This window comes from Nomascus leucogenys, chromosome 11 (assembly GCF_006542625.1).
Source record: "Nomascus leucogenys isolate Asia chromosome 11, Asia_NLE_v1, whole genome shotgun sequence".
In the NCBI taxonomy this organism is placed as follows: Eukaryota; Metazoa; Chordata; class Mammalia; order Primates; family Hylobatidae; genus Nomascus; species Nomascus leucogenys.
In genome coordinates this window covers 53,971,015-53,998,143 of record NC_044391.1, presented here as the reverse complement: position 1 = coordinate 53,998,143, position 27,129 = coordinate 53,971,015, and the positions used below count along the sequence as shown (strand labels likewise).

The 27,129-nt window shown below is 42.3% G+C and overlaps 1 protein-coding gene across 25 annotated transcripts in view; it reads right to left on the bottom strand.

Moving 5' to 3' along the window:
• The window catches only part of R3HDM2 (R3H domain containing 2), a 181,842-nt gene that overhangs the window by 33,269 nt on the left and 121,444 nt on the right, over positions 1-27,129 (bottom strand). For 5 of the 25 annotated variants that reach the window (XM_030822367.1, XM_030822375.1, XM_012510324.2 and 2 more), the window contains 11 exons: positions 24,477-24,676; positions 17,392-17,433; positions 14,134-14,220; positions 13,389-13,515; positions 12,127-12,205; positions 11,365-11,424; positions 10,448-10,588; positions 9,446-9,554; positions 6,623-6,718; positions 3,054-3,085; positions 2,902-2,955 (listed from right to left, as the gene is read on the bottom strand). In XM_030822367.1, the coding sequence (XP_030678227.1) occupies positions 2,902-2,955; positions 3,054-3,085; positions 6,623-6,718; positions 9,446-9,554; positions 10,448-10,588; positions 11,365-11,424; positions 12,127-12,205; positions 13,389-13,515; positions 14,134-14,220; positions 17,392-17,433; positions 24,477-24,641 (992 nt within the window). In that variant the 5' untranslated portion in view covers positions 24,642-24,676. The other 20 variants (XM_030822364.1, XM_030822365.1, XM_030822373.1 and 17 more) reach the window with 9 other exon arrangements.

The window sequence follows — 27,129 nt, the reverse complement described above, 5'->3', positions numbered from 1 at the left end:
CACTCAAAATGTAGACTGCCTGATGATCTGACTAACCTGGGTTAGTACACTACTACCCTGAAACTTGGAGAATCTAAGTTGAGTCTTGGCAGGAAAAAGATCAATTTTCCCTCTCTACAAATAAAAATAATTAGGGAACGCTACCCAGATTCAATTTTGAGCACTGGATTGGGTTGTGTGTATGCTGGAGAGATGGAGGTAAAGGACAAAGAGCAGTCACACCTCATATTCATATAAAATCAGAGCTGATTAGTTTTTACAAGCAGATTTAGTGCTGGTGAAAAGTCCAGCTTGTTGGGTCTGGGGAATGGGTAGAGATGCCTGTGGAAGAGGTGGCAATAAACATCAGTAAGGCCTCACTGTGGCATGTCAATGGAGCAGACTCTTCCAAAGAACTGGGGAGCTGCCATAGTTATTGTCAATGTGGATAATGGAGTTTGGTTTACAGGTATTTGTTTCACAAACATAAACTGGGCCAGAAAGGTGTAAAGCAATTAGAGAAGATCAGCTTCTAATCATTAGCGTTTTGGACTAGTATCCAAGTAGAGGAAGGAATTATTCCCTTAAGTGCCCACGATGCTGCATTTTAGATGACCTAGATCTTCAATCAAAGCTCAGTTGGAAAATCCGTAGCTTAAAAGGTCTGGAGAGGGCCAGGTGCAGTGGCTCAGGCCTGTAATACAAGGACTTTGGAAGGCTGAGGTGGGTGGATCACCTGAGGTCAGGAGTTTGAGACCAGCCTCAACATGGAGAAACTCCGTCTCTACTAAAAATACAAAATTAGCCGGGCGTGGTGGTGCATGCCTGTAATCCTAGCTACTCGGGAGGCTGAGGCAGGAGAACTGCTTGAACCTGGGAGGCGGAGGTTGCGGTGAGCCAAGATCATGCCATTGCACTTCAGCCTGGGCAACAAGAGTGAAACTCCGTCTCGGGGTGGGGGGGTCTAGAGAGGAAAGGGCTGCACCTGCTCAGTAGATCCTTCAAGCTATTATCTGCACAGTTTGATGTAGTCTGATGCTCCACAGCCCTAATAAGAGCATCACTCTAATCAGTGAATCTGGATTAGGGCTCCAAATGTAACACTACTAAGAGAGGAAGGGGTGACATCTGTAGAGAGCTGGTGTGGTGTAGTGAAGAGGACACTAAACTAAGAATCAGCTCCATTTTTGCTTCTATTAGCCATGTAAACTTGGGCTAGCCACTTAATCTCTCTGCTTTTGTTTTTTTACATGTAATCCAGCTGACCAAATTAGGATGTTGACAGAACTGAATCAGATAAAGTATACTCTGGTGACTGTAAAGCACTGTGCATTAATTCACACATAGGAGTTGGTTTAAAACTCCTATTTCTTACAGTTATCCTGGGATGATCTATGACCCCGAAGTGTAGACTGTGGAACAGGAATCCTGATTTTTTGTTTTTTGTTTTTAATGCAGGGGACTCTATCTATCTCTACTACCACCAACAATGCAAGGCCCTCTCTGCCTGGGGTTTTCAGATGAACTGCAGGGCAGGATAGCCTAAGAAAAAAAGACTTGAGAGAGATGGAAAATCCTCTACCCCAAGAATGGGAAATCTCACTATCCCAATTTCCACAAGGTTTGGCTAGCTTTAGAAAGGACAACAGGGAAAGGACAACTAGAGTACTAGGAGTGAGATCTCAAATACAAGTTAGTCAGACAGTCCTTATCAAGTGTAGTAGTCAATAAGAGAGAAACCCTTTGGAAAGGGGGTTAGACCTGAATTCTAGTGTTAAATACTCAGGTTATCGGTATTTTCTAGTTTTTCTATTGGTAAATTGGGAAGAATATACTTAAAATGAGTTGGTAACAGAATAGACCCTATTCTCTTACCACTGCCTTGTATTATCCTCTGGGGTAGGATTGAGAGACTGAAATGAAAGGGAGGGTCTTATACCTGCCTTGTGGAGAAATGGAGAACACTGGGAACTGGGGAAGTTAATACAACAGGTTGCACCAGCATTCAGAATAAGTAGTGAACAATCATATGAAGGACACACTTTAAGTCCATTCTAAGGCAGACAGGTCCCTTAGGTCCTTTTTTTTTTTTTTTTGAGACAGAGTCTGGCTCTGTCGCTCAGGCTGGATGGAGTGCAGTGGCGTGATCTCGGCTCACGGCAACCTCCGCCTCCTGGGTTCAAGCAATTCTCTGCCTCAGCCTCCCGAGTGGCTGGGATTACAGGCGCCCACCACCACACCTGGCTAATTTTTGTATTTTTAGTAGAGACAAGGTTTCACCATCTTGGCCAGACTGGTCTTGAACTCCTGACCTTGTAATCCACTCACCTCAGCCTCCCAATGTGCTGGGATTACAGGCGTGAGCCACCGCGCCTGGCCAGGTCCTTTCTGAGGTCATCTTACACATTACATTGCCTCAAGAGAAAACTACATACATAGAGGTGTCCATGTATGTGTCTCTCTCTCTATATATATGTATTATTTTTTCTTAAAGATATCTTTAAGAAAAAATATTCCTATGCTGGGTCAGGAATAATGTCTACACATCTTTTCCATAGATTCAGAAAAGGTTAGCCAGAAGACACCCATTCTTTTACTTTACCATAAATATGTTTGAATCTTTCAAAAATGCCCCATTCCAGCAAATTTCTGGGAGGAAGCTGTACCTATCCCAGACACACCTATTTGGTCCCCTTCACCACCTATTTAGGACTCGAAATGAAATCAGCAACAATAAAAATAAAGTCATTGACCAGGAGCCATTTTTTTAAATGGGGAAAAATATCCAATGTTGCAAAAACCACAAATTTAATTATTCCACAAGCAGCCATGCATGGAGCAAACCCACTCTGCTGAAAAGATTACAGCAAAACAAAATAAAATTAAAAATAAAAAGGAGAGATATAGATCACACAGAGGTACCTAAAAATCTGCCTTCTCTTGTGAGAGCTAGAAGAAAAGGCTTCTTTGGAGAGTCTGTTGGTTAACATCAAAGAAAAGCATCATTACAGGATTATATTAACCTCACTGGCAAAGCTCAATGAGAAGCAGGGAACATGCTAAGTGGTACTAACCTGATGTCATTTAGATATCCGTTCTGGCCAGTCTAGGTGAGGGGGAGAAAACGGAAAATAACTTATAAGAAAACAGCATGGCATGACTGAAAAGGATGTCCATGATGCTATGAATACCCAAGGTCCTCAAACCAAAGCTCACCCCACCAACAGGGAGAGAGGGGCCAGGGACAGGATGACCCACACCCACATACCCAATCTGACTTCTCACCTTTAATGGGAAAGAGCATCTGGTGGCTTTAGCCTTTGGATAGGTGTTTTTAAAAAAGAGGCTGACAAAGGCAGGAGTGTGAAAAGGAGGAAGAGGAAAGTATTAACCTAATTATTATTTCCTTTTTAGCTCTGAATTTATTGGTAACCTGGGAATAATAACTGATGTCCTTGGTCCTAAAGAGTGTGTTCAAAGGAAGGGAAAAGGGAGACAAGAGAAAGAAACTTTGTTTTTGGAAATCATCCTTAATGGCTTTTCCATTTCTGTCTCCTACATTGGCCAAAATGAAAGACATTCTGACCTGAGACCCAAGGAGGGTGGGATATTGGGTAAGCAGTTACTTTTCAGGGCCTAGAAAAAATGAGAAAATTAAAAGCCTGAAACATTCCCTTTGGGGATCATTTCCTGACAAAGCCACTGAGCTGAGTGAAGTGAGCATTGTGGTGGATTCCCAAGCTTTAGGAAAAGGTACCAAGAGTGTCCAGCTGCTGAGCAGAGTGAGCTCCATGCAGAGCAGAGCCTATGCTGGGCAGCTTTTCCAATATACAGCTCAGGCTCCAGAGAAGGCTGCAGCAGCAGCATTTCCATCCAAACACCCTTCTTGCCACTTCCTTTCTTTTTGGCTTGCCTCCTGCTCCCACACCCAACCCCACAACTCCACCCCTAATCAGCTCCTTTAGCCAGGCTCCTCTCCACATGGAATCTTTGGAGTATGATGGGCTTTGGCCATAGTTCCTTGTCTAGACTTTCTGAGATTCCTGATGCCTCTACCACAACAAGAGTTAGAAGTGCTGAAATCAAAGTGATAAATCTACAAGGATCTAACAAAGAATACATACATTAGTAGAGGCTTGAAGACTAGAAATCAGGAGAAAAAAAAAAAGAGAAGAGCTAACTTTGCCTTTGTTATGGTTGTAGGTAGATACAGTCCGCTGTTGTACATAATTAGCTCCAATACCCTATTATAAATTGTCTGTGTTTTCAGAACATCTGTAGCTTTGCTAATGGCTATCATAGTGGGGCAGTCATTTTCCAGGTGTAAGTGAAGCAGAGGAACACATCACAGATAGTCAGCTAGGTTACGATGTCACTGGTACTTCTTAATCTAAAGAGCCCAGAGCAGAGCAAGCTATTGGGAGGTGGTTTACATTAGGGGGTTAAGAGCATAGACTCTGGAGCCAGGCTGAATTCAAATACTTAGCTCTTTTTCTAACTAGCAGTGTTAACTTAGGCGGTTGTTTAATCTTTATGTGCCTTAGTTCCTCATTTATAAAATGGGGAAAATAATATAAACTACTTCATAGGCCTAGTATGAGGACTGAGTTAATCTATATCAAGTATTAAGAACAATGCCTAAAAGATAGTAAGTGCTATATAAGCGCTTGCTACTTTTTTTTTTTTTTTTTTTTTTTGAGATGGAGTTTTGCTCTTGTTGCCCAGGCTGGAGTGCAATGGCACGATCTTGGCTCACCGCAACCTCTGCCTCCTGGGTTCAAGTGATTTCCCGCCTCAGCCCCCTGAGTAGCTGGGATTACAGGCATGTGCCACTATGCCTGGCTAATTTTGTATTTTTAGTAGAGATAGGGTTTCTCCATGATGGCCAGGTTGGTCTCGAACTCCCGAGCTCAGGTGATCCGCCTGCCTCAGCCTCCCAGAGTGCTGGGATTACAGGCGTGACCCACCGTGCCCGACCAGTGCTTGCTGCTATTATCCACCAACCTGTTCCGTACACAACTTAGGGGGTTATCACTGGCCACAGCCATGTACAAATGACATCTCTCCTCTCATTCCACCCAACTGGTTTGTAGGTAAAGGTAGAGAACCCTTTTTGGGCTATGGTTGAATAATTTGGAAGACAGACTTTTCTGACTTAGAATGGAAGTCTACATAATAGGAGGTAAGAAGATTCCTTCTTGGACTTTGGGCCAGAAGGTTTGTTGTGTATCAGTTCCCAGTGAGGATCTCTGAGACAATGGAGCAAGTACATAGTTGTTCAGTTTTTTAGTTGGAGACAGTATTTTTCTAAACTAATGATGATGATGAAAAGATATATATATATATATATATATATATATATATTTCCCCCCTTGGTGAGAAAGGGGAGAATGGGGGAATGGGAGGAGAGTAGTGTTCATCTAAGTATATTGATTAAAACTGACCATCTTTTGCCAGGCACAGTGGGTCATGCCTATGATCCCAGCACTTTAGGAGGCTGTGGCGGAAGGATCACTTGAGCACAGGAGTTTGAGACCAGTCTGGGCAACACAGTGAGACCCCATCTCTACAAAAAATAAAAAAGTTAGCCAGGCGTGGTAATGCGTGCCTGTAATCCCAGCTACTTGGGAGGCTGAGGCAAGAGGATCGTTTGAGCCCAGGAGGTTGAGGCTACAGTGAGCTGTGACTGTGCCATTGCACTGCAGCCTGGGTGACAAAGCGAAACCCTATCTAAAAAAATAAAAATAAAAAAATAAAAAACAAAGAAAACCCTGACCATTTTTGACAATGAAGGGAGACTGGCTTTCCCTCTTTTGTTACTCATGTGATTGTGAGATGGTGCTCATATCTGGATACTACATTTTCTGGAGATTTGTTTCCCTCTTGTACACCCACAACCTTTACTGAATTTCTGCTATTCTTCTCTTCAATCTGGTAGGCAAAGGCAACCAGATACAGGGGTACCAAGTATATTTGATATAGTCCACACATTTAAGAATAACGTTGCCTAAACTGATTCATGTTGGCTTTTAGCCCTAGGAGCTAGTCCTGTTGTAGGAAGCAAGGTAAGAAATATAGGAAGAAAGAGACTTCCTTTTCAGGTAGAGACTGGAGAGAATAGTGGTACTCTCTGTGCATGTAGAATGTGGAGCTCATAGAGGATGGATGCCAGACCTGTGCTCTAACAATCACCAACATATCCTAAAAATGAGGCTGGTCAAACAAGATGAATGTACAGCCTGTGTGAACACTATGTCTTCCACTTAGAAGCAAAGATGCCTAAAATGGATAGAGGGAGTCAAAGAGGGTAAGCAGGAGGAGGGTTTTAGAGGCAAGATTCAGACCCTGCCAAAACCATTTCTATTTTCAGTCTAGGCAAATTTACCAAATTCAGCCACTCCAAGTTATAGTTCTCTTTGTATACCATATGGCAGAATGTATTGAAAACAATATAAGTAAAAATCTGCAGCTTCCCAATAAGCCACATTTAGTTTTAGAGATCAAATCTGGGGTTGGCTGATGTTGGTTAAAATAAAACAAACAAACAAACCCAAAAACATTTGTGGAGGGTTCATTCCATTCACAGTTCCAATGATTAAGAGCTAAAAGCTATGGGCTGACAACTCTCAGATGCTACACTTACCTCTCGGGCAAATATTCTCTCTCGGACCCTTTGATATTCCTCCTCTCTCTCTTCTATTGACTTGCTCCTCCTTCCATCCTGCAATGGAACTCTGATCTAGATCGATGAGCAGAATTAAGCTAGTTAAGTTCTCCTCGTACTGCAAGCTCACTGCACACCAGCAAGGAAGAGAAACCGGGAAAGTTTATAGTTGCCATCAAAAAAATGGAAAAAAAAAAGAATAAAATTTCCAGTCCTGGAGAGGTTTCACTGGGTACATCTGACCATGCAGTTTGGGAGATCAGGTTTTCTGGATGGCTGGGGACTCTCCAAATCCCCACCCCTCCCACCCCCGCAGTATCAAGAATAACAACTATTTATAAGGACTGGGTTGCTTCCCTCTAGTAATCAGGTAGCCTCCAGTCAGTAAGGATCGAGAAAATAGCCCTGGGAAAAGGAACAACACTGCCTTAGAGGGAAAGCAAAGGACAGAGGGAAGCTGGAACGGGAGAAGAAACAGGTGTTTAGCAGAGCTGAACGTAGAGGAGGAGGCTTATAGAACTAGCACCTGGCATTATTCCTTATTTAGTCACTAATGCCATGGCCTGAAGACCCAAATCACACACAGCTCAGCAAAGAGGGCCTTGGAAATGAAATCCCAAGGGCGAAGCTAAACTCAAAGCCTAAGCATTTTTTTTCCTGAACTTAACTATATTAACTGGAGGTGGGGAAGGGGAGAGACAAATTACAGAAATAAAGAAGAAAGAGATTAGAGCAATACAAAGAGAAAGAAAAGGAGAACAGATAGAAAGAGGGGCAGAGAAAGGAAGAGAAGTAAGGTACAGTGGAGGAAGGGGAGAGACAGAGAGATAGACAAGGAAAAGAAGAAAATAGAGGATAGAGAAGAACCTTACATTCTCTAGAAAATGTAGTGAGGTAACCAGAAGGGATGGCTGGGGAGATCACCACCTCTGAGTAGCCTCCCATCTAAATCCTCATCATGATCTTTCCTCTCTTGGCCTGCAATTGGTGAACACTGTCCAGGGTAGGGTGTAATAGAGTGTCCTTATCCATCCTGCTCTTGAAGGCAAGGAGTTCTAAGGGAGAAAACTCATCAAATGAATATCACCAGATTATAAAAGATTCTGACTTCCAATCCAGAGGCTTTGAAAGCTTCACATGAAGCAACTAAGGAGATTGCTGCTCTAGGCTGGTCTTCCTGATCTTTACCATCTCCAGAGGTAACCATAACTTCAAGAATATCAACCTTGCCTAGATTTAGTTCTCATTAGCTTCAAGAACCTAAATCCTACCAAATGTCCTTTTATAAATCCCATTGCAAGAAGACACAGGACCTCAAGGAGCTATATTGTCCTCAGCCCCTAGGTAAACCAATGGCAAAGTAGAAAGAACATAATGGACTTTGAGGTCAGGCAGAATCTCAGCTCTGCCACCTCCCAGTAATATAACTTTAGACAAGTAACTTAACATCTCTTAGCCTCAGTTTTCTTATATGTAAAGTGGGGATAATAACCCCCATCCGCATTGGGTTGTGAAGAGGATTAAAAGAGATAATGCATAAAATGTGTTTAGAACACAGCCTAGTTCAGGGAAAACACTCAATAAGATAGCAATTATTATGCTTATTATTAACATCACAGACAGTAAGTACACAGAAACAACCCTATTGGATCAAGCCTGAAGCTGAGAGATGAAAAGTTCACAATAGGGACAGACTCCACTTTGCCCCAGTGTGCCTCTAGGTCTGAATAATTCCTGATCCACAGAAAAAGGGTTTGGGAAAATGGAGAAGGGCATCAGGATGGAAAGGCTCTTTCTCGTTTTTTAAATTTTGTCTTTTTGTATGTTTCTTTGTTTTCAATCAGTCCCAGCGTGTTTGTCCACAATAGATAATGGCACTTTTCTCAAAAGGACTCCCTCAAATACTCAAGTAGCAAGCAGGAAAGGTCCTGGTCTCAAGACCATACAATATCCCAAGAAAACTAATTTTGACACTAGAGGTAAGATATTATTATAGTTATTAATTAGCAAGATTCATGTAGGCTCTACTCAACCACGCTCTTCAAATCGAATCCCTTTTGGAGGCCAAGCAGAGGCAGGCTGGATCTAAACCTTCTTCTTAGCTAACCCCCAAATAATCACTTACTATCTAAAGGGTAGGCTTCAGATCAAAGCAATAGCCAGGTCCATTTAAAGGGATAGGATAGGCTGTTCCCTTCTTATTCCCACAGCAGTGGATCACAGAGTGATCTATCTGAGGTTCCCAGCATCAAATGTCAAATTAACTCACTCACCTTGGTGGAAGGAGTTGGAAAAAGATTAAGGAGTTTGCAGAAAGGGATCAGAAACACCTTTATAATTGGGTAAATTAGATCGCAACTTTGCCAGTTCAAGGCTAGCCCTAAGCTAGGATAAGAGTTGAAGTGGGACAAGGTAGCTATTTGTGGTTCCCAAAGAAATCCCTAACTATTAAAGAAAAAAAAGAATGAAACCAACAGTTGGATCAAGGCTGAGGCAGGGATCAACCTTGCTTTATTCTAAATGATGTGGTGTTAGAAGTCAGTGGCAGACCCAAGGAGTTCCAGGCCAAATGAGATCACCTAGCAAACCTCAGCACCATGTCTCTCTAGGGCTAAGAGGGTGGCATCCAGTTCAACAAATAAACAGTTCTCGACATTAAGCGAAAGCCAACTCAGTATAGCTCAATACATTTCTCCGTACTAAGATAGTTTGAGTTTTCTCCATCCCACAAAAATTCTTCTCCCTTCCCAGTTTCTCTTAATGCAACCTCTCTATATAGGCCCACCCCTTTCCATTCTTCACCTGGTTATCATCTCGGTCCATACTGGCATCATCTCTCTTGAGAATGAACCTCTGTTGAAATTCTGTATTCTTCTCATCCTTTATATGTTCTGAGAACCTCTGTTCAGGGCTGAGATTTGGAGAGAAATGTGAAAGGAAAGGAGGACAAAGACCCTTTTGTTAGGAAGCAGACCTATTAGGTACAGCTCTCCTAAATTACACAACTCACACTCAGGGAATTTCTGGAGTAAGGAATCCAAAAAGTCACATGCAGGTTTTAATGAAATCTTCAGGGTCTGTTCTTTATACATCTATAACTTCTCTTCCTCCATAGTTATATCTGTCCTATCAGTGAAGTGAAGAGAGGCTAGGGCCAGACTTCATGAAACATCAGTCTCTCTAGAATCTATCTCCAAGGCTCAGAAAGAGTAGGAATTAATTATATAACCAACCCCAACCCCAATCCCCTTCCCTGAAAAATACTTTAAAAAATTTTTTTGTTTGTTTGTTTTTTGAGATGGAGTCTCACTCTATCGCTCAAGCTGGAGTGCATGGCGTGATCTCAGCTCACCCCAACCTCTGCCACCGGGGTTCAAATGATTCTCCTCCCGAGTAGCTGGGATTACAGGCGCCTGCCACCGCGCCCGGCCAATTTTTGTATTTTTAGTAGAGATGGGGTTTCACCATCTTGGCCAGGCTGGTCTTGAACTCCTGACCTCATGATCCACCCGCCTCAGCCTCCCAAAGTGCTAGGATTACAGGCATGAGCCACTGCGCCTGGCCATTTTTACACTTTTTTTTTTTTAAAGTAATAGAGATGGGATCTTGCTGTGTTGACCAGGCTGGTCTCGAACTCCTGGCTTCAAGCAGTCTTCCCATCTTGGCCTCCCAAAGTGCTGGGATTACAGGCGTGAGCCACCACGCCTGGCCATCTCCAAGAGACATCCTGATCCTACACCTTCCTCTTCCAACCCAGCAGGTTATCCCAGGGAAGTCTTCCCAAACCATGGTTTCCTCCCTTACATTCTTGTGTTACTAGTTTTGTTGATGATGACAGCTTTCCCAGTTTGATCAACATTGTGGTCCATCCCAAAATAGGCAGCTACCCGGTGTAATAGCATCCGGTGATATGAGGTCATCTGAGGGAACTTCTTGAACTGATTACTGAAGGGAAACCCGGGGAAAAAAAGTGAAATAAGACAAACAACTGCAATAACAACCAATTTTAATTTTTCTTACAAGTGTCTAAAGTGGAAAGTTTCTTAGGAGAAATAGACATATTATAAGGAATATAGATATTTACTAAATGGGAACCAAACAGGTTTTTCTCAGTTTCTTTATCTACAGTATTCTGCAGATTACTATGACCTACTTTCCTCATTAAGACTACTCATTGCTGGGTGCAGTGGCTCATGCCCGTAATCCCAGCACTTTGGGAGGCCAAGGCGGGCGGATCAATTGAGTTCAGGAGTTCAAGACCAACCTGGTCAACATGGCGAAACCCCGTCTCTACAAAAAATACAAAAATTAGCTAGGCATGTGCCTGTCATCCCAGCTACTCAATGGCTGAGGCACAAGAATCACTTGAACCCAGGAGGCAGAATTGCAGTGAGTTAAGACTGTACCACGGTGCTCCAGCCTAGGCGACAAAGAAAGACTGTCTCAAAAAAAAGACTACTTATTAAGCCCTAGGTCCCACCCACCTAGATGATGTTTAACAAAGAAAAAGGAAGACATTTAAGAATAGTAAAATCTGGGACAAGGGCAAGCTACTGAAAAGATATAAATTATTTTTCAACTCAAATCTACATAATAACTTAAAAACTTCAGTATGTTTTCAAAAATCACACTTCAAGGGGAACATCTCCTAAAATTGTACCTAAATTTATTTCCAGTGCCCCCTCCCACCTCTAATTATGTATTTCATGCAAGTAACTTACTTGTTGTCATTAATAAATTCCAGAATCTCCTGTTCTAATTTTAGCAGCATCATTCTGTCCCTGTTTAAAAAAGATTAAAACAAAACAAAACAAAACAAAAAGCAGCCCTCCCATAGACATTGAAAGCAGGGATTGAAAACACAACTTGCTCATTACAGAAGCTGAAAAAGGTATATATCCAAACCCAGTAATGAACCATAATGCTGCTAAGCTTCACTTGACTATTTTACAATATTTTTAAAAAGAAAAACAACCCAAGTATACATTTTTCAGGTCCTCCAATCATATACTTTGTTATACCATATCAGAAATCTCACTGTTAGCAACATATTCATATAAACACGTTATAAATCTAATCGTCACTCTATATTCCATCTTGTTATATACAGAATTTTAAAGGAATTATAATTTAGCTTATGTACAAATCAATTATTTTTTCCTTCTATGCTTTTTATTTTAGTTCCTCTTACTATCACTCCCAATGTGTGCTTTTTAATCAGTATACTCCCAAGACTTCATATTTCTTTGTTTCTACATTCTTCTTTCACAGAATTTTTCCCAATTCTTCTGAAAACAGAAACCTCAATGTGAGAGTATTTTGAATCCCTCACAGAATATAAAACTATACCTGACAAACACCAGGGGGACAGGGAGATGAGCATCCTAGATTCTAAGAATGGAAAAATTCTGGCAAGCCGTTTGGCCTCTTGGAATCTTGCTATCCCCTAACCCCTTTTCCTCTTATACCCATCATGTTATTACCTTGGGTTCTTTTTCAGTGTATTTACAAGAAATTCATGTAGGTCTATTCCAGTGGAGTCCGTATATTCCTGGCTGGAGTCTAGAACCACCACAACAAAAGAAATTAAAATAAATGAAACTGCTTTGCATGCTATCTAATCCTAAGCAGAAGTCCACAACCTAACCAGGAGAAAAAAGAATAGGAAAGCAAAATCAAACTTCCAGGGTTTTAACGTAAAACCCAGAATGAACTTGATGTGCTAGATCCCAAAATTCCCCATCAGAATGACAGAAGAAAGAATCTGGGCCATAGTATTACATCAATATTACACTGAAAAGCCATCTATCATCAACAGGTATTTACTGAATGTCCTGATCAAAATATAGCAGGTTTTATTAAAGAAAATAAATTCCAGGTAAGGGCAGTCAGGGCTGAATTTTCCAGAATCTCAGTAAATATGCCCAAATATTATTTTTTAATCCTGTTTGCCTTTTCTTATCAATTATCATTTTTATGGACTATGTCTTTTTGCTACCAGTACAAGAGTTTAAAGGCAAAGACAGTCTAATAATTAGAGGCAAATCTGCATTATTTAAAAAAAAAAAAAACCAGGCCAGGCGCAGTGGCTCACATCTGTAATCCCAGCACTTTGGGAGGTCGAGGCGGGTAGATCACCTGAGGTTAGAAGTTCGAGACCAGCCTGGTCAACATAGTGAAACTAAATATTGCTACAAAAATACAAAAATTAGCCAGGTGTGGTGGCATTTGCCTGTAGTCCCAGCTACTCAGGAGGCTAAGGCAAGAAAATCGCTTGAACTCGGGAGGCAAAGCTTGCAGTGAGCCAAGATCGTGCCACTGCACTCCAGCCTGGGCCACAGAGGGAGACTCCGTCTCAAAAAAATAAAAATAAAAATAAAAATAAATAAATAAATATCACCCTAGCCGTCCCCAAACCAAAATATAAATGGCATCTGGAGGATTTGCTACCAATGATTATCAATGTCACCATTATTCCAGAGCATAAGTAAAATCAGAATTGACTACATCGTCCTCCTATGGATAATGCCAATGCGGATGGAGTAGCTGTCTGTGGCATGTGAGCTCCTAAGGCAGGTTCAGTTAAAGAGGCAAAGAAAGTAACCTTGTTAGGCATCTCCTCAAGCAACCAAGTTAGCAGAACACTACAAATTGATGGGCCAGTAAGGCTAGCAGGTGCCAGGCTTCAGGATAAAAGAAAAGGGCACTGCCCTAGAACAGATGAGAGATGGGAAAAACTCCTTACCTCTGGACAGCATCTTCCTTGGGATCTTTTCTTTGTTTTTGTCCTTGTCTTCCTTTTCAGAGACATCTTTTGTGGACTTTTCTTCCTCCTTGTCAGAAGGGCAACTGATGTGCAATTGAATTATATCCTTAAGGGGAAAAAGGATAATCAAAGGGGGAAAAGGATTTTAACTTTTTTGCAGCTCCCTTGGAATCTCAAAGAAGGTGAATCTTGGGGAGGCAGCTCTCTCTTATAGTGTTATTTTACTAATTAAACTGTTTTAGTTTTGTTCTGTCAAGAGGGTAGAGACACAGCTTTTTCTGCCAGCAAGCACAGCCTACTTTATGGAGAGCTCAAATTACACAGGCTGTTCTTGGCATAGGTATTGAATGGGAATGGTTCTAACCACCAGAGGGGGAGGATACACATAAGAAAATAAGATCTAGCCCTGGGATCTTCTTGTCTGCATCATCCTAGGTGGTCAAGACATGAAGACCTATACTTCATGCTCTCACTATGCTGGGGTTTTTTTCTTTTTTCTTTTTTAGGGTCCCCCTCCTCTCTGGCGCAGGTCTGTCAGCACTGCCACTGCCACTGGAACCCACAGCTGGGAGGAGAGACCATGCCCTGTTTTAATACAACAGCTTTTGTTCTGAAGTACCGTCTACCCTGATTTTCAAGTCTGATGTTGCTGTGACTGCCATACTACATCTTACCAAACAACTGCCAAGCGCAAAAGCTACACTTACTCCTTCAAATGACCTACCTGGGTTTCTAATGGCCCATCAGCAAATGGGGTGGAGGACTCCTCACACACTGCCAGGCTGCGCACCAACTTTAGCTTGGAATTAGACTGAAAAAAACAATTTTCAATTTTTTTTTATGTATCTTATATATTTCTTCCCTTGGTGAACATTCAGAAAGCTTTTGGCTGAATGAAAAGTGTCCTTTTTGGCTCTGTTAGTTGCTGTTTCCATTAAACAGGGGTTTTTTTCAAACGGGTCCTACTCATCAGTTCCTGATTCACTTGAAAGATACTTCTCTTGCTTACAGCAGTAGACATGTACAAACTGGCTACGTGGACAGATGGTAGGAAACCATTTCACTCAGCCCTCTTCTCTCTTCAGCCCCGTACTCTAATTTCAGTCTCAGAACTTTATGCAAACACACAGCAACATAGCATAGTAGAAAGACAATGGGGCTGAGAGCCAAAAGTCCTAGCTTCAACTCCTGGTTTTGTACTTACAAGCTATGAGACCCTGAGCAAATTACCTGACCTCTCCAGGTCTCTGTTTTTCCTCAGGAAAATGGCGATAAATACCTAAAATTACCTAAAAACCTGTTGTGAGAATTAGATAATATACAGTATGTAAATATACATATCATTAAATAGTGCTTAGCATACAGTAGACAATAAATGCTAAATGACTCTAAACCTGAGATGCCAAGGGTATGGAAAGAAGTGTCTAAGAAAAGAGTAAGAGAAAGACAGGCCAAGCATGGTGGCTCACACCTGTAAACTCGGCATTTTGGGAAGCCGAGGTAGGAGGATCACTTGAGGCCAGGAGGTCACAGTCTGGGCAACATAGTGAGACCCTATTTCTACAAAAAAATTTTTAAAAAATTAGGTGGCCATGGTGGCACATGACTGTGGTCCCAGCTACTCGGGAGGCTGAGGCGGGAGAACTGCTTGAGCCTAGGAGGTTAGGGCTACAGTGAGCTGTGATCATGCCACTGCACTCCAACCTGGGCAACAGAGTGAGACCCTATCTCAAAAAAACCAAAAAACAAAAAATTAAAAAAAAAAGAGACAGATAAAACTTTATTAACATTTGGGATTTAATGCAATAATACCTAATCTGCCCACTTTACTTCTGCTAGCTGGTGAATCCCAAAAATATCAGAAATCCACTATGCAAATCATTTCTCTCCTAGGGACCCACCCAAAGCTAAAAACTATAGGGTGACTCATTAGAAATCTACCTATAAACATTTACTGAGACTCAATACAATAAAACCAAGGATTACAGTAAATACCAAAGTACAAAACATGACAGGTATGCTCTAAGTAGCGCAGTATAGCAGAAAGAACTTGTGAGCCTGAGGAATTAACTTCATGCCTAATTCTGCCACTTGCTACTGAATGTACTTTGTTAAGCCACTCAATCCCTATAGCCTAAGTTTCCTCATCTGTAAGATGGAGATAATAGCTGTCTTACTTATCCCAAAAAATTTGAGAGGAACTAAAGTAGCAGTAAGTAACCTTTGTTTTGAACTTTAACATCAAGCCCGTCACTATGGATCAAGCCATGTAAGGCAAGCCACAGAGCCAATTTATCATAGTTCTTGGCCTTCTTCAAACTCAAGCCACATAGTGGCTGAGCCACTCTCCAAATTCTATCATTATTTTTTTGGAGGAACAGGGTGGCCAACCTTAATTATTACTTTTGGTGGCAATTCTTCCCAATGCAAGAAAAATTTAATACTTTACTGCTTCCCAGCTAAATTAAAAACCTATCACACACTAACACATGTAGTCTTCCCTGATAACTGCTTAAAATAATCTGTGATGTGGTAATTTTATCATATAATGATTAAAAGCAAAATCTTCTTCCTGCCCCTGGTGGCTCATGTCTGTAATCCCGGCACTTTGGGAAGCCAAGACAGGTGGATCGCTTGAGCCCAGGAGTTCGAGAACTGCCTGCGTGACATGGCAAAATCCCATCTCTACTAAAAACACAAAAATTAGCCTGGCATAGTAGTGTGTGCCTGTAAGCTCAGCTGCTTGGGAGGCTGAGGCATGAGAATCACTTGAACACGGAAGGCAGAGGTTGCAGTGAGCCGAGATCACACCACCGCACTCCGGCTACAGAGTAAGACTCCATCTCAAAAAAAAAAAAAAGAAAAAATGGCCAGGCATGGTGGCTCACGCCTGTAATCCTAGCACTTTGTGGGGCTGAGACGGGTGGATCACCTGAGGTCAAGAGTTCGAAGCCGGGCACGGTGGCTCATGCCTGTAATCCCAGTACTTTGGGAGGCCAAGGTGGGTGGATCACTTGAGGTCAGGAGTTCAAGACCAGCCTGACCAACATGGTGAAACCCCGTCTCTACTAAAAATACAAAATTACCCGGGAGTGGTGATGCATGCCTGCAATCTCAGCTACTTGGGAGGCTGAGGCAGGAGAATCACTTGAACCTGGGAGGCAGAAGTTGCAGTGAGCTGAGATCAGGCAGTGAGCCGAGATCGGGCCATTGCACTCCAGCCTGGGCAACAAGAGTGAAACTCCATCTCAAAAAAAAAAAAAAAAAGAGTTTGAGACCAGCCTGGCCAACATGATGAAACCTCATCTCTCCTAAAATTACAAAAATTAGCCAGACATGGTGGCAGGCGCCTGTAATCCCAGCTACTTGGGAGGCTGAGGCAGGAGAAACTCTTGAATCCAGAAGACGGAGGTTGCAGTGAGCCAAGATTGCACCATCGCACTCAAGCCTGGGCAACAGAGCAAAAAACTCCCTCTCAAAAAAAAAAAACAGTAAAACATTAGGGGGAAAAAAAAGCCTGTATTTTTAGGATATCCAAAAATGTTGAGTCATTTTTCTTAGTGGGGCAGGATTTATCTTAAAGAAAACTCACAAGGAAAAAAAAAAAAAAGGAAGGGGGAATAAAAAGACTCATATAAGCAGCCATTCTCCTAGAGAAGCTAGGAGTGAGCAGAGAAACTGGTATTTCAGCACAACTAGTATCCAGTTCTTTTAGGCTCTGTGGAAGGCTCCAGCTGGGTAGCCTTTCAGGCATCAAATGTGTATACACCTATGTACGCATACACAGTTTCCATTAGAGATATGTATGTGTATGTGTACATGTGTGTGTGCACACTTTTGCAGGTTCACAATTGGGGTACAGAGTACAGGCAAGAAAACTCTGCCTACATAATTTGAACAAACTAGATATTCATGACAAGTCTACTTGTGAAATGTATTACTAATAACATTAGAAAAGAAGCTACAGAGGAAGGGCTCTCACCTTGGCTCTTTTCCTGGCATGACCATGGTTAGATGTCCGCCTCTGTTAGAAGGGAATTGGAAAATATTAAAGGTGGAAGAAAATCAACATGTAAGTTAAAAACAATACATGTTTATAAAGAAAAAGCACTAACTGTAAAAACCATTACAACAACAGCCAAACTATGATGAGGACCACTTGATATGGGTTTCTCCCTACAACCTACAACTCTAACAACTGTGACAGGAAAGGGACTACAGGCTATCTATAGTCAAATCATCATTCACCATTAAGTTAGAGAATCAGAAGATGGTCATATGTGGTGGCTCATGCCTGTAATCCCAGCACTTTGGGAGGCCGAGGCAGGCGGATCCCTTGAGCTCAGGAGTTTGAGACCAGCCTGGGCAACAAGGCGAAATCCCATCTCTACAAAAAAAGAAAAAAAAAAAAAATTAGCCATGTGTGGTGGCATGCACCTGTAGTCCCAGGTATCTGCGAGGCTGGGGTGGGAGGATGGCTTGAGCCTGGGAAGCGGAGGTTGCAGTAAGCCGAGATCGCACTACTGCACTCCAGCCTGGGTGATAAGAGCCAGACCCTGTTTCAAAAACCAAACAACAAAAACCATTAAAAAAAAAAAAAAAAAAGAGTTGGAAGACACTGATTTTGTTGGCCTATTTCACAGACTGATAAAAGTTACTTTTGGACAAACCATGGTATCCTGTCCTATTTAGGATGCTTCTGGAAATGTCACTACCACGGCATGAAAGAGTGTTTTTCCCCCCAACCCTGTTCACAAAAGCCTATTTAATCTATAATGGATATGAAATATGGCCCCTAACCATCACTTATAATATCTTTATAGGACAACACATGCATTCATAGTTCCAACTTGAGATACCCAAAATATCTGTTTCTATAGATGCAAAAATGGAATGAAGAGTCTTCTTCCCAAATGCCTCCCTCCCTGAGCATCAAGATACAAAGAAGGGAGCATAAAAGATAGGGATAAGACCTCCAGAGCAAGGGGAAGAGAGTGGATAAGGGTCAGGTTAGAAACTGAGGAAGATAAAGAATGAAGGCGTAAGGTGGGATGAGGGAAAGAACAGCCAATTAATAAGATTTGTAAACATCTGAGAAGTCAAAATGGGGGCTTCTGGGAAGAGGTTGGGTAGGGTTATGTATGGGGATGAGGCACTTAGGAGTTCTGAGATGTTTGGAATGGAACTCCAATGGGGCGTAGAGAGAACTGAGGCAGGAGGATAGCAGAGGGGAAACAAGAGACAGAGTACCAGCATGGCCTTGGGTAGGTGAGGATTTCTCTTTTCTTGGTCTTCTTCACTAGTTAGCAAATAACACGGCCACAATGCAAAATGGAGAACTGAGAAGGTGGATGGAAAGAATAAGAAATGATGGTGGATCTGCTCAGTGGTAAGATCTGTTGCAGTAAGGGAAGATTCATAGTCCAGAAATATGAAGCAGTATTTGTCACTACTTTTTCAAACAGGCAATACATAACACATGGCACAAAGATTCAAAAGGCATAATGGGGGTATATATAGCACAGTAAGTCTCCTTTCACAACTGTCCCCCAGATACTTGGTTCTCTCCTAAATGGTCAACCAGTATTGAAGTTCTTTTGGATATATCCAGGTATCTTTTATGCATATATAAGCTTAGTGTATGTGTACACAAAGGTTTTTTAAAAAACCAAATATATTGGCTGGGGGCGGTGGCTCATGCCTATAATCCCAGCACTTTAGGAGGCCAAGGTGGGCAATCACCTGAAGTCAGGAGTTCAAGGCCAGCCTGGCCAACATGGCAAAACCCTGTCTCTACTAAAAAATACCAAAATTAGCCAGGCGTGGTGGTGGGCACCCGTAATCCCAGCTACTTGGGAAGCTAAGGCAGGAGAATTGCTTGAACTTGGGAGGTGGAAGTTGCAGTGAGCTGAGACTGCGACACTGCACTCCAGCCTGAGCAACAGAGCAAGGCTCTGTTTCAAAAAAATAAAAATAAAAATAAACATATTATACATACTACTGTGAACTTTGCTTTTAAACTTTTTTCATGAGTATCATTCTATAGAAGATCTACCCCATTTTAAATGGCTACATAGTATTCCACTGTGTACCTATACCATAACTTATTTTACCAGTCTCTGTTTCACCATTTAGGATGTTTCTGACCTTTTGTTAGTATAAATAATGACCATATCATTGAATATATATAAATATAGTATATCTGTAGTCCATTTAAAAGTTTTTTATAAAGTATTCCTAAATTGCCCCTCAAAGTGGTTGTACCAATTTAGGCTCTTACCAACAATATATGAATGAATCTGCTTATTTCCCAGAATGGATAGTTTTAACAGCCAAACATATATTAAAAGCCTAATATACACCATGTTATCATGCTAGCTACTGGAGGATATGGAGATAAAAGGCACAAACCTTGTCAAAAAGGAACTCATAATCCTGTTGGAGAAGACAGACAAACAGACAATTACAATACAGTACATTAAGTGTACTAGAGAGGTACTCATGGAGTGCTACAGCACACAGCAGAAGCATCTGACTCAGACCTAGCAACCCATAGATTCATACCTTTACAGATATTGAGTGCCTGCTATGTGCAAGGCACTGTGTTGGCCTTAGAGATACAATGGTGAGCCAAAATTGACCTAATCCTGGGCCTCGTAGTGCTTATAGTTCTGTAAGGATGACATTAATCAAAGAATTATACTATATAGACCTGCAATAGGTGAATAAGGTTTTCAAAGGCTTCCTAGAGAAAGACATCATCTGGATTGAGTTTTGAAGGATAAATAGGCATTAGACAGATGTTGGTAGGGGTGGGAGTTGGAGGAGGTCAGGATAAGAATATTAAGGAATGAAGGGCATTCCGGGCAGAGAAAGCATGTACAAAAGCATGCTTTCCCCAAATTTTCAGCTCCTATTTATAACAGGGACCAAGGAATCAGATAATGCTGATGCACTGGATGTCAGAGGTGATGGCTGACAGGCAAGAGACTAGGTCACAATATAACATGCTGAGAAATATTGGACTTGGCTTAAGGCAGTAAGACACACAGAATGTTTGAAGAGGGTTAACACACGCAGTTCTTTATTTCACAACCACCTTTCTAAAACAATATGGTACATTTATCAAAAGGGATTACAAGTTTAAAGGCAGAAAGCCCAACTAAGAGGCCTTACCAAGTTGGCTATTTTTTTTTTTTTTGAGATGGAGTCTCACTCTGTTGCCAGGCTGGAGTGCAGTGGTGTCATCTCGGCTCACTGCAACCTCCACCTCCTGGGTTCAAGCGATTCTCCTGCCTCAGCCTCCCGAGTAGCTGGGACTACAGGCACGCGTCACCACACCCAGCTAACTTTCTTGTATTTTTAGTAGAGATGGGATTTCACCATGTTGGCCAGGATGGGCTCGATCTCTTGACCTCATGATCCACTCACCTTGGCCTCCCAAAGTGCTGGGATTACAGGCGTGAGCCACCACGCCCGGCCTCCAAGTTGGCTAAAGGACATTCTTGGTTGGGCATGGCGGCTCACACCTATAATCCCAGCACTTTGGGAGGCTGAGGTGGGTGGATCACCTGATGTCAGGACATTGAGACCAGCCTGGCCAACATGGTGAAACCCTGTCTCTACTAAAAATACAAAAATTAGCCAGGCATGGTGGCACGCACCTGTAGTCCCAGCTACTTGGGAGGCCGAGGCAGGAGAATCACTTGAACCTGGCAGGCAGACGTTACAGTGAGCCAAGATCGCGCCACTGCGCTCCAGCCTGGGTGACAGAGTGAGACTCCATCTCAAAACAAAAAAAAGGACACACCTAAATTCAGTATGTGTTGAGGACTTGCCCATTCTAAACAGAATCTCAGAACCTGCATTTTCTAGCATTGTTTCCATGCAAAAGATGTTCTGAGTTTCACTTGCTGATCCCAAGGATATATCTCACACATTATATGTAATGAATGTCCCTTTTCCCCAAACTTTTCAGCTCCAATTCATAACAGGGACTTTTTTGAAAGGACCACTTGGATTCTTGGGGAGACTTCCAGGGTGTAAAACCTGTAAAACCTGGAGAAGCAGAAATGCTGTTTTTTGGGGTTTTTTTTTTTTTTTTTTTTTTTTGAGACGGGGTCTCACTGTCACCCAGGCCGGAGTGCAGTGGTGCAATTTTGGGCTACTGCAACCTCCACCTCCCAGGGGTTCAAGTGATTCTCCTGCCTCATCTTCCTGAGTAGCTGGGATTACAGGCATGCGCCACCAGGCCCAGTTAATTTTTGTATTTTTAGTAGAGACGGGGTTTTGCCATGTTGGCCAGGCTGGTCTCTAACTCCTGACCTCAAGTGATCCACCTGCCTGGGCCTCCCAAAGTGCTGGGATTATAGGCATGAGCCATTGCACCCAGCCATGCTCTTTTTTTTTTTTTTTTTTTGAGACAGGGTCTCACTCTGTCGCCCAGGCTGGAGTGCAGTGGTACAATCTTGACTCACCGCAACCTCTGCCTCCCAGGTTCAAGCAATTCTCCTGCTTTAGCCTCCCAAGTAGCTGGGATTACAGGGACGCGCCACATGCCCGGCTCAGCAGCAGAATTTTTAGTGCTGATGAAGGTGTAAATGGTATGTTGGGAAATGGATAGAGAGTAGAGTGCTTCTTAAGGTACTGCTCCATAGGATCCAGGGAGGCTGACCAGACTGAATACTTTGCAAAAGGAACAAGAGCTCCAGTAGATGGCAGCAGCAGCTCCACCTGCTCTACCAGCAGCAAAAGGAGTCAAGCCAGAGAGGAGGCAGGTCCCCTTCCAAACCCTGAGACATTGTATTTGTATTTCCAGGTGAAGACTTTTTCTTTTTTTTTTGAGTTGGAGTCTTGGAGTCTCGCTCTGTCACCCAGGCTGGAGTGCAGTGGGGTGATCTTGACTCACTGCAACCTCTGCCTCCTGGGTTCAAGCAATTCTCCTGCCTCAGCCTCCCAAGTAGCTGGGACTACAGGCACACGCCACCACGCCCGCTAATTTTTTGTATTTTTAGTAGAGACAGGGTTTCACCATGTTGGCCAGGCTGATCTTGAACTCCTAACCTCAAGTGATCCGCTCACCTTGGCCTCCCAAAGTGATGGGATTATAGGCATGAGCCACTGCACCAGGCCTGAAGACATTTTTAAACTAAGCGAGTGTCCATAAAGCATATAAAACCTATAGATGGGGCCAGGTGCGGTAGCTCATACCTGCAATCCCAGCACTTAGGGAGGCCAAGGCGGGCAGATCACCTGAGGTCAGGAGTTCAAGACCAGCCTGGCCAACATGGTGAAACCCCACCTCTACTAAAAATACAAAAAATTAGCCAGGTGTGGTGGTGGGCGCCTGTAATCCCAACTACTCGGGAGGCTGAGGCAGGAGAATTGCTTGAACCTGGGAGGCAGAGGTTGCAGTGAGCCAAGATTGTGCCATTGCACTCCAGCTTGTGCAACAAGAGTGAAATTCAGCCTCAAAAAAAAAAAAAAAAAAAAAAAACACTATAGATGTCCCTTTTTTTCTGCCTAGCTTCAAGAAGTACATAAAACAGGAATTCAGAACACCATTTATAATTGTCTCCTAAGAATAGAATAACTTAGACCCAAAAGTTCATTTAATTATTATCTTTCATGTAACATGACAGCACATAATGAAACATTCATCACTTATCTGTCCTGAATATTTAAAATTCATTATTTGTATCAGTGGAGGCTGGAAGTACAGCTGGAACAGTGGCAGATTGTCTCCACAAGCTCTGGAAGAATGGGCAGAGAATGACAAGTCACATGTAATAATGGAAAGAAAAACAGCCAGGGCAGAGACTGATGAATTGTAAGACGAAAAACAGTAGAAAAGCAGGCAGCTAGAGAATAAAATATCTCAGAGAGCTGTCTAATTTTAATTCGTTCCTTTATATTACTGCTGTTTTAATCTTTAAAGAAGACAAGCCTTATGTGAATTGAATTGTCTAGAAAAATTGTGCTTCAAGTTTCCAGACCCTCTAAAATGTTGTTGTTCCTGTGTTTTAATCTAACTTCTTGCTAGTGTTAATTGTCTGTCTCTTGACTTATAATAAAACCAGTTTTCACCCCTGGGCATGAAGGAAAGGATTTGTTGGGCTTGGGTAACAGAAGAAACCAGCAGTGACCACAGAATAAGGGCTCTAACAGGTAGATGAGAGGAGGCTCAGAGTTTGGGCTGGCCAGGCAGAAACCAAAGAAGAACCCCGTGAGGAAGTTTGGCTAACTATCTACTACTATCATTTCTGTACTATAGTATGAATTTGGATGAAAAACAACAAGGCAAACAAAGAGTAAAATTCCTTTTACTCACATTTACCAAGTGGCAAGCTCAGAGGCTATTTCTGACCCAGAAAAATGCTGACTGCTTTAACACAACCAGGATATGAATTTAACACTGTGTGTAAAGCCAGGAAGCTCAAGTTTTAAGAATTTATTGTATGAGTCATTTTATGACTTATTAAATATGTATTTGTGTACAGTTTATTTTTTGGTAATAAAAAAAGTCAAAATGCAGCAAGAACCAGTGAACTCAGGCCCAAATAGATTGGGGATTTTACTCTGTCCTTTTTAGACTTCATTGTGGACTATATGACAATAAGGGAAGATTTCTTTTGAGAGTTGAAGCTGGAGTTTTTAAAGAGAATCAAGTGTTTCTAAAAGTGACTGATTCTTACACATTTCCACTTTTATTCAGGTATAAAGAATGTTGGCCAAGCACAGTGGCTCACACCTATAATCCCAGCATTTTGAGAGGCAAAGACAGGAGAATCATTTGAGGCCAGGAGTTTGAGACCAGCCTGGGCAATATAGAGAGAGACCGTGTCTCTACAAATTTTTTTTTTTATATTAGCTGGATGTGGTTGCACATGCCTGTAGTCCCAGCTACTTGGGAGGCTGAGGTGGGAGGATCTCTTGACCCAGGAGTTTGAGGTTGCAGTGAGCCCTAATTGTGCCACTGCACTCCAGGCTGGGTAACAGACAGAGCTGGGTAACCCTGTCTCTAAAGGAAAAAAAAAAGTGTGCATACAATGCACTTCCAGTCGTTACCTGTGTCTCCTGACGCAAACTGGTATCTTCACATTCTTTCTCAATTTCTTCCTTACTTGGAGTCTTAGACATAAACTTGTTTTTGTTTACAGATTCTTCCACCAGTTTTTTTTCTGATTCTTTCATTATTTCCAGGGTCTCTTGAGTAGTGTTACTGTTAGACATGTTCTTCAATAGAATACAGTGGCCTCTATGGACTCCTAAAGAAACATCAAATGCATTAAGCAGGAGGTATGTATCCATACTTAACAAATACACAAGACTTGTATTTCACCCGGGTACATTTTTTCCAGCAGCCTTCCTATAACCCAGAAAAGAGTTATTTAATAAATGCTGTCCCTGGGTTCATTTATTAAAAAAAAAAAAAAAACCTTTATTGAGGTAAAATTGACATAAAATGCATGTATTTAAAATGTATAATTTTATATTATGACACATGCATTCACCTGTGAAACCATCACCCCAATCAAAACAGTGAGCACATTCATCATGCCCCAAAGGTTCCTCTTGTCCCTTTGTAATCTCTTCCTCCCTTCACACTACCCCCAGCCAACTACTGATCTGTTCTGTCACTACAGATTAGTCTGTATTTTCTAGAATTTTATATAAATGGAATCACTCATACACTGTCTGGACTCTTTTACTCAGCATAATTATTTTGAGATTCACCAGGATTCAGTTCTAAAGTAGCATGAGCCCTCTTGACACTTTATTTTCTCCCCTTGTTCCCTACAGAAATTTGCTCACATTTCTGGCTCAATCACTTCACCCATTAGATTCTCTCCAGAAAGAAGAAAATTATAAAGCTCCACTGACTACTAGAAAGGAGTATTCTCCTTTCCCAAGGAAAAACTTTCACAGCTACCACAAACCCACAACACTGTCACCAACTTCAAGCTACTCTCCCTTCAAAAAGAAGTAAAATCAGACAAAGCTTAAATGGTTACAGAATCTATAAAATCCTATATATATATATATATATATTTTTTTTTTTTGAGATGGAGTCCTGCTCTGTCACCCAGGCTGGGGTGCAGTGGCACAATCATAGCTCACTGCAACCTTGAACTTATGGGCTCAAGCAATCTTCTCACCTCTGCCTCCCAAGTAACTAGGAATACGGGCATATGCCCAGCTAATTTTTTTTTTTTTTTTTTTTTTTTTGAGATGGAGTCTCACTTTGTCACCCAGGCTGGAGTGCAGTGGCATGATCTCGGCTTACTGCAAGCTCCACCTCCTGGGTTCACGCCATTCTCCTGCCTCAGCCTCCTGGGTAGCTGGGGCTACAGATGCCCGCCACCACGCTCAGCTAATTTTTTCTATTTTTTAGTGCAGACGGAGTTTCACCGTGTTAGCCAGGATGGTCTTGATCTCCTGATCCGCCCGCCTCAGCCTCCCAAAGTGCTGGGATTACAGGTGTGAGCCACCGCGCCCAGCCTGCCTGGCTAATTTTTAAGATTTTTTTTGTAGAGATGGAGTCTTGGTATATTGCCCAGACTGGTCTTGAACTCCTGGACTCAAATGATCCTCCCACCTCGGCCTCCCAAAGTGTTGGGATTAGAGGTGTGAGCCATCGCACCCAGCCTTAAATTCTTTCCTTTATCTTAAGCAAGCTGAAAAAACAAGAAGAGAACTTTGTAGACATCTGTCCTTCAGAAAGGTTGGGTCCCTCCCTGGAGGAGGAATCTTGACTTTGCTACACACTATTTGGGTTCAGTCAATCTACTGTCTCCCAGTGATAGAGTATCTATACTGCAGGGATGGCTGCTTCGTTATCACTTACTATCACTACCTGGGAAATCCTGTAATGAAGCCTACACAGTTCTCCAGCCACACACTAAGAAACAGAAGATGATACTCTTATACACAGATTCATGTCCTCAATTGCCCAAGTCAAACATGTTTAGCGCCAACAATAGTTTGCAGAGGTTTCTCCTTATACAGGTTACCGACTGTACTTCAACCCTAAAGACTTCTTTCCCTCCTTCACTGGAAACTCTCCCAGATGTCACATCTATTCCCAGTGTAGCCCTAGAAATGGAATTAAATAAACAGACAAATGGTTAGCAATGCTTCAAGAAAATGGTCACAACAGACATTTTCCTCTCCTTCAAATCAGTTTAAAGGGTAAGAAGGGTAAGACCCAGAAGTCTTTTAAGAAGTAAAGTTAGCCTCATCCTGACATAAGTTAGATGGTCTGCCAAGCTATTGCTTTGTGATTTTTTTTTTTTTTTTTTTTTGAGACGGAGTCTCGCTCTGTCGCCCAGGCTGGAGTGCAGTGGCGCAATCTCAGCTCACTGCAAGCTCTGCCTCCCGGGTTCACGCCATTCTCCTGCCTCAGCCTCTCCGAGTAGCTGAGACTACAGGCGCCCGCCTCCATGCCCGGCTAATTTTTTGTATTTTTTAGTAGAGATGGGGTTTCACCGTGGTCTCGATCTCCTGACCTCGTGATCCGCCCGCCTCGGCCTCCCAAAGTGCTGGGATTACAAGCGTGAGCCACTGCGCCCGGCCTGTGATTTTTTTTTTTTTCTTTTTTTTGAGACAGGATCTCACTCTGTCACCCAGGCTGGAGTGCAGTGATGCGATCATAGCTCACTGCAGCCTCAAACTCCTGGGTTCAGGGAGTGGTGGCATGTGCCTGTAGTTCTAGCTACTC